This window comes from Acinonyx jubatus, chromosome A3 (assembly GCF_027475565.1).
Source record: "Acinonyx jubatus isolate Ajub_Pintada_27869175 chromosome A3, VMU_Ajub_asm_v1.0, whole genome shotgun sequence".
NCBI lineage: Eukaryota > Metazoa > Chordata > Mammalia > Carnivora > Felidae > Acinonyx > Acinonyx jubatus.
In genome coordinates, this window is record NC_069388.1 from 108,132,800 (window position 1) to 108,141,357 (window position 8,558).

The 8,558-nt window shown below is 43.2% G+C and overlaps 1 protein-coding gene across 9 annotated transcripts in view; it reads right to left on the reverse strand.

Annotated features, from left to right (window-relative positions):
* The window catches only part of CEBPZOS (CEBPZ opposite strand), a 52,609-nt gene that overhangs the window by 15,752 nt on the left and 28,299 nt on the right, over positions 1-8,558 (reverse strand). Inside the window, exons 1-3 of one of the 9 annotated variants that reach the window (XM_053201026.1) lie at positions 1,897-2,992; positions 1,188-1,303; positions 58-102 (exon numbers count right to left, since the gene is read on the reverse strand). In XM_053201026.1, the coding sequence (XP_053057001.1) occupies positions 58-102; positions 1,188-1,303; positions 1,897-2,036 (301 nt within the window). In that variant the 5' untranslated portion in view covers positions 2,037-2,992. The other 8 variants (XM_053201029.1, XM_027033568.2, XM_053201028.1 and 5 more) reach the window with 8 other exon arrangements.

Genomic DNA, 8,558 nt, shown 5'->3' on the forward strand with positions numbered 1-8,558 from the left:
TTTAAAAAATTACTTAAAGGGTACCTGAAAAAGGTTTTGTACACTCTTAAAACATACCTTCCAAGATGAAGGGGAATTTTTTGCTCATTGTTTGCCTGAAATCTGATGGAGAAAAAGTGTTAAAATTAAATATTAAAGCATAGAGTCCATAATTAGTGCTAGCTTTAGGGTTTATGAGATAAGAATCTGTGTTAAGGTCCTTCTGGCAATCAGGAACTATATCCTTTTAGGGTGTAAGTTGTACTTGCCTTACATGTTGCCTCCCATAGTTCCTTTTGGAGTTTTTCAAATTTGGCTTGTATACATGATGTAATTTATTTAGAAAAGGGACAAAAAGCAACTTTTCATTGTTAATGTGTTTGAGACACATTAGCTATGACGTTTGAGATAAAAAACTGAGTAGACGTATTTCTAATTCCATAGTAAGGCAAAATGGAATCCATAAAAACAATTCATTGTTCGATGGATTCTATTTTACCCTCTTAATATAATTAGAAACTTTAATTTGCTCTTAAATTCCATGTCGATGTTTTCTTTTACACCCTTACACTTGAAAAGTGTAGAGACTTTGTGAGATCGAATAGCATCCAGAACACAGTGTTGCACTAAAATACTTTAAGAAGACACATGATAAGTTTCAAAGATGGCCACCACCCAGGACTACTATTATCTGCTTTAGGAAAAGAAAGCACCACTTAATAATTCAAAAAGTTGAGGACTCTACAATTTCCCCCCACAAAATGTCAAGCACTTTCAGTGATAGCCGGTGGCATGGGAAAGGTTTTTAGTGTCCAATATTGACACACAGGAAGAACTCAGATATGATAGCCTTTGAGAGTGGTTATTTGATGATTCAGCTATGCCACCACTACTCTACCAGACGATGAGGTATAATTGGCAGGCTGAATTTCTTCCACCCATGTTCCCAAACTAAGCCAGACCAAAAATACTTGCTCTATGCCCCCGACTAGTAAAATCCATAGAAGTGTGAAACATTCTCTTTCATCTACAAACAACATTTAGGAAGAAGAGTCATTAGGTCCATAATTAACACCAAGTGTTCCTCTTATACCCATAAAAATGCCCAATACGTGGAAGAAGCAATTTCTCTAAAACTGTTTAGCACCTAAATGCATTAACAGACTGTATACCCCTCTAGAAAACATTAACTTCTGAATTAGAATTACCTTGACTTGTGTTCATCTTATTAAACAAAAAATATGCTCCAAAAACGCCCACAAGTTCAACTACTAAAACTCCTTTAAAGATCTTCTTTGCCAGTGGTTCCATAGTGCGGGCCATCCTAAGTTTAACAATAACAACATGTAAACCTGAGTGAACATATACAAACTTAATACCACTTCCATAAAAATAATTCATTCCCAGTTTGAATGATGTATACTGTATACTTATTTGTATTAGATGTCCCACATTCCTAGTTTTCAATCTCCACCCCTAAGGGCACAATGAACCAAAGACACCATTGGATAAAGCACAGGCAGGAGATAAAACTGAAAAAAGCACTGTAAAAAGAACCAACAATTTATGGAACTAAGACTTTTAATTACCTAAGAATATAGAATGTTGAGAGAGAGGGTAAATCCTTTCTTTTTAACCAAAAAAAATATTAAGATGATCTAAATGGGCAGCATATGTGAAAGCCCTTTGTAAGTACCCTACAAAAGTAAGGCTATTCTCTGAGTGGTTGTACATGTTTCATAGCTGGAGGTTTTCATTTTATTTATACAGCATATAGTGAACTAGGTGCCACAGCCCAAGCATTTCAAAGTTGAGCAACAAATCAACTTGTTCTGGGGAGGTGCTATTCTAACAGTACTTTCAAACTAAGTACATCACCCACAAGGCTTCTTAAAAATGCACATTCCTGGGCCTCACCCTGCAGTTCCCGAGTTCCCAGCTTTCTGATTCAACAAGTTGAGGGTTAGCATCCCAGTAAGGTGCCCATTTGCACGCAACTCCAATGACTTGTATACAAGAGGCCCCTGTACCACATTAGGAAAACTGATCACCACCATCCAGTAAGTCGCAACCTAGACTTCAGATCTTGATTCGCTTCAATTAAAATAAAAGCCAATCAAAAAGGGTTTGAGTCTTCATTCTCTTTCTCTAATGTAAAAGCTAAACAAGGGAAAGGGGCTATGTAAGTCAAGAAAATAACACATGACTCTTACTGAGTATATGAAACATAAACTCAAGTTATTACTCTGCCTCCCTAGAACCCCAACAACAGGAGAAACCAGTCGTTTTTAATCTTAGGATTTTGATATCGTCAATGTATGCTGTGTCATAGTATTTGTTCTCTAACATCGGTGCAGAGATGGTAAGCTCTGTGATATTCTACAGTCCCAGTTCTCTGCTCACGTCATGCGTTTGCACCATTTCCTTTTGACTCCTTTTTATAATGCCTCAGACGGGGTAATTAAATACCCTACTTTGTGGGATTATCCTATTAATCTCTTTACCAGGTGCCCCTCCCCTCCAAAATTCCTTTCCCTCATTTTGATAATATGATCACCCTGGGGACTAAAAGATTATAACTTTATTGTTCGTATCTTTAAAAACCGAAGCAGAGGAAGTTAATAAAGAACTTGCATGTAACCAACAGGCAGCTGAGTGGGTGGGAATGGAGAACTGTTTTGTTTACAATGCTGTACCTGACACCAAGTAAGTCATGATTGGTACAGGGACCTCTCGTGGGATAAGTTTTAATGTTCAACGGGTGAAAAAAAAATATTCTTTTAACTTAAAAATAAAGCCTGACTGCAGCCATAACCACAGTGTAAGGAATCCAAGTAAAATCTGGTTTTGTTCTGTTGGGAGGTGAGGTTAAGGGTTCAAAACATAAAGTACAAGTAACACTGTATAATTCAGTGTTTACCTTTTTGAAAAATATATACACACATTTTACATTACAAGTCCCTCGACTTCAGTAAAGGTGTTTATAACGACTGATAAAGCCTAGTTGACAAAGACCACCAAAGGCATACCTGTCCACGACGAAGTTAGGTTACTAACTAGCAGAGGAGGAACAAGATTAGGCAAGATTTTGGAGAAGGACAGAACTTAGGCGAAGTTTAAAAGAAAGCAGTCCCCGAATGGGCTCGAAGGAAAGCAGGGCTGTGCGTCATGGGGGTCTCAGCACCGGGCTGAGAAGCTGATTCAGGGTGCACAAGCTTAAACGTGCAAATGTTGCGTCTGAAAACCCTCATCCGTCCACTACAGCTGGAAACCGACACGGCTCAGCATCTGCAGGCAACACGATTTATCACACAGCAAGGTCTCTCACACGCACGCTAGATGTTGGAGAGCAAGGTTTCTCAGCTACGTCCCTGGGTTTGATTAGCTAAAGCACTTTGTCCAGATTCCCACGGTCAAGAACCAAGGAACCAGCGAGGCCTCCGGAAGCTGCCTCAGGCTGGCTACCCACGATCCTCAGGCCCTCGCGCGGCCCCCAGGCCCCCGGGTCTCCGGTGTATCTCGGCGGCCCCCCGCGCTCTCCCGCCTGCCCGGGCTCCCCGGACGCTCCCGCCCGGCCCGCAGCCGACTCCCGCGGGCATCATCGCAGGCTGCACTGCCCGGTCACGGGGCCAAGGTCGCAGAGCGACCCGGAAACACTCGGTCCTCTCCGGCGACTCTCCCGCTGAATGGATGGATATAGCGACACCCAACTTTCCTCCTTATGAACCCAGAACTTTAGCACGCACCCACCCCCACCTCCTACCCCCGCCAAAGAAAACCTGCCCAGCTCAGCGTTCCGAGGATCAAGAGGACTCTCAACTAGAGTCAGCCCTCGCTCTTACCTGAGGCGCTTACTGCGGACTGCGCATGCGCGAGTGTTGTCAAAGCCCCGCCCCTCCCGGCGTTGGGCCCTCCCCGCCCCGAGATTACTTTTTATTGCGCTCCTTTAAAAAAATTTTTTTTTTAATTTTTTTTAACCTTTATTTATTTTTGAGACAGAGACAGAGCATGAATGGGGGAGGGCCAGAGAGAGGGAGACACAGAATCTGAAACAGGCTCTAGGCTCTGAGCTGTCAGCACAGAGCCCGACCCGGGGCTCGAACTAACGGACTGAGAGATCACGACCTGAGCCGAAGTCGGACGCTTAACCGACTGAGCCACCCAGGCGCCCCCCCCCCTTTTTTTTTTTACATTTATTTATTTTTAAGAAACAGAGTGAGACAAAGCGTGAGCGGGGAAGGGGCAGAGAGAGAAGGAGACACAGAATCCGAAGCAGGCTCCAGGCTCTGAGCAAGCGGTCAGCACAGAGCCTGATGCGGGCCTCAAACCCACGAACTGTGTGAGACTGTGACCTGAGCCCAAGTTGGACGCTCAACCGACTGAGCCACCCAGGCGCCCCTATTGTGGTCCTTTTATTTTTCTTTTAAGTTTTATTTATTTCAATAATTTCTACACTCCATGTGGAACTGGAACTCACGACCCCTAGATCAAGGAACGCATGTTCTTCCGACTGAGCCAGCCAAGTGCCCCGTTATTGTGCTTTCCTTACAGAAAGTAGATCCTGACTGCCGCCTATGTACGTTAATTTATTTAATCCTCAGAAAAACCCTATGTCATACTAGGTGGTATGAGTATCTCATTTTACAGAGAAGGCGGGAGTTTTACCCTGCCCACAAGCACAGAGTTAACAAGAGTTAAAATTGGATTTGAACTCGGGACACTGACTGGAAAACCTGTGCTCAATTATTTTTCTACACTCTGCAACCCAAAGTGTGATAGAATCAGCAACCTGGGAGCTTCTTAGAAATGCAGACCTACGGGGGCACCTGGCTGGCACAGTCCGTTAGAGCAAGCAACTCAGAGACATGAGCTTGAGCCCCAGGCTGGTCATGGAGGCTACTTAAAAAACAAAACAAAGTTGTAGGAAATGCAGACCTACTGAATCAGAACCTGCATTTTAGCCAGATCCCTAGACAATTCGCTTGTAAATTGAATTTTGAGATGCACTGCCTATACTACCCAAAAGGAAGAGAAGGAGAAGCAGAAGGGGAGAAGGAGGAAGAGGAGAAAAGGAATATAAAGGTCTATTATGGTACTATGTACAAGACGAAGCCTGGGCTAGCCAAAATAGTTACACAGATCTACCTTCATTGAGGTTATAGTCTAGTAGGGGTAAAATACATTCACAAATAGCCAATGAAAAGTACACAGCGATTAGGGCCTTGCTTCTGACTGAGCCAGCCAAGAGCCCCTAGGGTCTTGGTACTAATCTGAAGGACCCCCGAGGTTTTAGAGAAGGGATGAGTTGTCTTTGGCAAGCTAGTTGGAGCTGTCTTTGTCAAAGCCAGGTAAAGGAAGTGCCTCTGAGGAGCTCTTTGTGATGTCCCCAGTTTTCCTGTACAACCCCACAGTGCCGCATACATGGTTCATTTACACAACTAAACCATCATAAGTTGTGAGAAATGTGGATCTGCAAACTACTAATTTAAAGCATGTCATTGGTCAAGATCACTCAGATCCCTACAGATCCAGATCCCCAACTTCCACAACACGGCTTTATCAGTATCCGCTTAACGTCTGGGTTTTGTATAGTCTCTATCTCTTCTATCTGCTCTATGGTAACGATCTCTGGCTTGAGCCCCCATTCTATTAATATTATATATCTGACTTTCTCTCCAGTTTTTCTCCCAAGATCTCTTTTTTTTTTTTTGGTCTGTTTTTTTTATTTTGTCAGTTATTGTTTTTGCTGTCATGATCTGTTTTTCTCAAAACTTTTCAGAACTCCACCCCCAGCTATTACCTACTCTGTTAATGTTCTTCTTTTTCCTCCAGCCGAGACATGTGCAGTCTTTAGAGATTCATTTCTATTCAAAGATTCACCCAGGATAAATATTTCCCATTTCAAAAGCAGCCCAAATGACTTCCAGGAATTTGTTTAATATATATTGTATTTAATACACAATATGATATAATATATAATTTATATTTATATTTGTTATATACATACATACATAGATATATGAACCAGGGTGACAAAACAAGACGAAAAGGTAAATTGGAATGGTTCAGATTGAGAAAAGAAAAGAAGGGCGCCTGGGTGTCTCAGTTGGTTGAGCATCTGGCCCTTGATTTTGGCTCAGGTCATGATCCTAGGGTTGTGATCGTAGCCCAGAGTTGGGCTCTGTGCTAAGCATGGAGCCTGCTTAAGATTCTCCCTCTCTCTCTCTCTCTCTCTCTCTCAAATTAAAAAAAAAAAAGAAAAGAAAAAACTTGATAACAAAGGCTGAAATAATTGCACAGAGATGCAATCACTTCCACTGAGAGTGTATATAAACTAATTAAAGGAGGCTGTCCATTAGAGTGGGAGTTTCCTGGTATTACACAAAACTTATATGGCATCCTCATATTCATTTTTTACACATCCTGGACCCCATCATAAATTTCACAAACATGTTTGCAGGTAAGGACCATTTGCCCACAAGGTTTAGAACAGGAGAAATATAGACTCCAATGGAGACTTGTGTTAAGTTAATACAATCAGTGAATTGGGGTAGAGGGCAGAGGGTATGGGGGTGGTGGGAAAGACTCTGATGGCAGATTTTCAAAGTGGCACCGATTCCCACCAGCGTCAATTGGAAAGACTCACAAGTAGCAGGTGTAAGGCAGCAGGGATCTCTTCACTAATAAATACGTAGGAGGTTTGCTGACCATTCTCCCATGGTTATCTCAGAGAAAGAGCAGCTACCCAACCTGTCTGGGATCCTCCAAATAAAGCTCTTTCAATTAACTGGCATGAGGTTACAGAGATTAGATGACCCATGGCCACTGGTGCCAAAAGGCACCTACTGGAAAAGAGAGGCCCAGGATCTTGGTGACAACCCAGCCTTCCCTTAGGAGGGCCACAGAACACAGAACAGTGGGTGACTGAGCCTCTGGTGGCACTGTCCCTGAAACACGGGCAGTGGCGGCAGGACCTTGCCAGCTGCCCAGGGCTGGAGTGGAGTGGTTCTTCGTTGTCCCCATTCTAGGATGTCAAAGTGTCACCAGATAAACCATCCTGGATCCTGAATGTTTTCAGCATCCACTAACTCATACACATCATCCCTGACTTTCTGGTGTTCAAGTTCTAAAGAGGGAAGCCAATTTTTAATAAACTCCCCCAAATACCAAGAGGCTATGCCCTCTCCCTGCATGTAAGATTCCAAAGTAAATTTCAATCCTGTACTACACTAGCAAGTAAGACTTCTCTTGCTAAAGAAGACAAAAAAAACCACAATTTAATCCTGAAGGGGCATCCCACTCCCTAAAGGGAGGGATGGCACAGGAGGGGCTGATTTACCTGCCCCTAAAAATCAGCCTGAGGCCAATGGGCACATATGCTTCTTGATCCTCACTTGCTTGCTTTACTAACCAGACTTGAGTTCGATCACCCTAGACATTTTTTGTCACCTGTTTTCTCAATCTCTCTTTCCAGAATTCTCTCTGTCTCTCTCTGTCATCTGGCGTAAGTCCATAGCCTAGAGAAAAAAATAAAAAGAAAAGAAGTTAAGAGGGAACAATGTCTCGGGGCGCCTGGGTGGCTCAGTCAGTTAAGTATCCAACTTCTGCTCAGGTCATGATCTTGTGGTTTGTGAGTTTGAGCCATTTGTCAGGCTCTGTGCTGACAGCTCAGAGCCTGGACCCTGCTTCAGATTCTGTGTCTCCCTCTCTCTCTGCCCCTCCCCTGCTCACAATCTGTCTCTCTCTCTCTCTCAAAAATAAATAAACATTAAAAAAAATTTTTTTTAAAAGAGGGAGCAATGTGTGTAATCTCAAGAAAAGGAGCTTTAAACAAACGTTCTCTGCTGCTCCCACCAAGGAGCGTGAACCAAGCCTGGGCAGTGCCGTCTGAGAGGTCCCCCACCACTTATCTCCAGCCTAGGTGGATCCAGGAGCTAAATGAAAGCTGGGGTTGCACAGAACCTGGGGCCTACCCGCACTCAAAAGCACACCAGTGCACACGAGCATATAATCTAGGTTATTTTACAATCATTCATGCTGTTTCCCTGCATCATGCATGTAGACACTTAAGAGTCAAGTAGGGGGGCACCTGGCTGGCTCAGTCAATGGAGCATGTGACTCTTGATCTTGGAGTTGTGAGTTCAAGCCCCACATTGGGTGTAGAGAATACTTTAAAAAATAAAATCTTGCAGATAAAACAGAGTCAAGGAGGTAGAACTGTTAAGACTGACCATTTGCCCTGAGCCCAGGGAGACTAAGAAGAATCAGAGCTCACATTACCAAGTCCAAACAGTCCTCCAAATCCTCCTATAATTACAGGCATTACTGTCAAAACAGGATCCAGGCATATTGTCTTTTTTTAACATTTTACTCACTAAGAAGCAAACTAAGGACAACAGCAGTATTTGAATTAATACCTTAAATTCTACCTTCCCCAGGTAAACAAAGACTCTTTATAATGTAAGGGGCAATCCCACTAAGCAGCTTGGCAGGGAGTCCAATCCTACCTCCCTTTTTGGCCGGGAGGGGGTGGGGAGGGAGCTTCTGAAATACACCACCTTCCCACCTACAGTGAATAG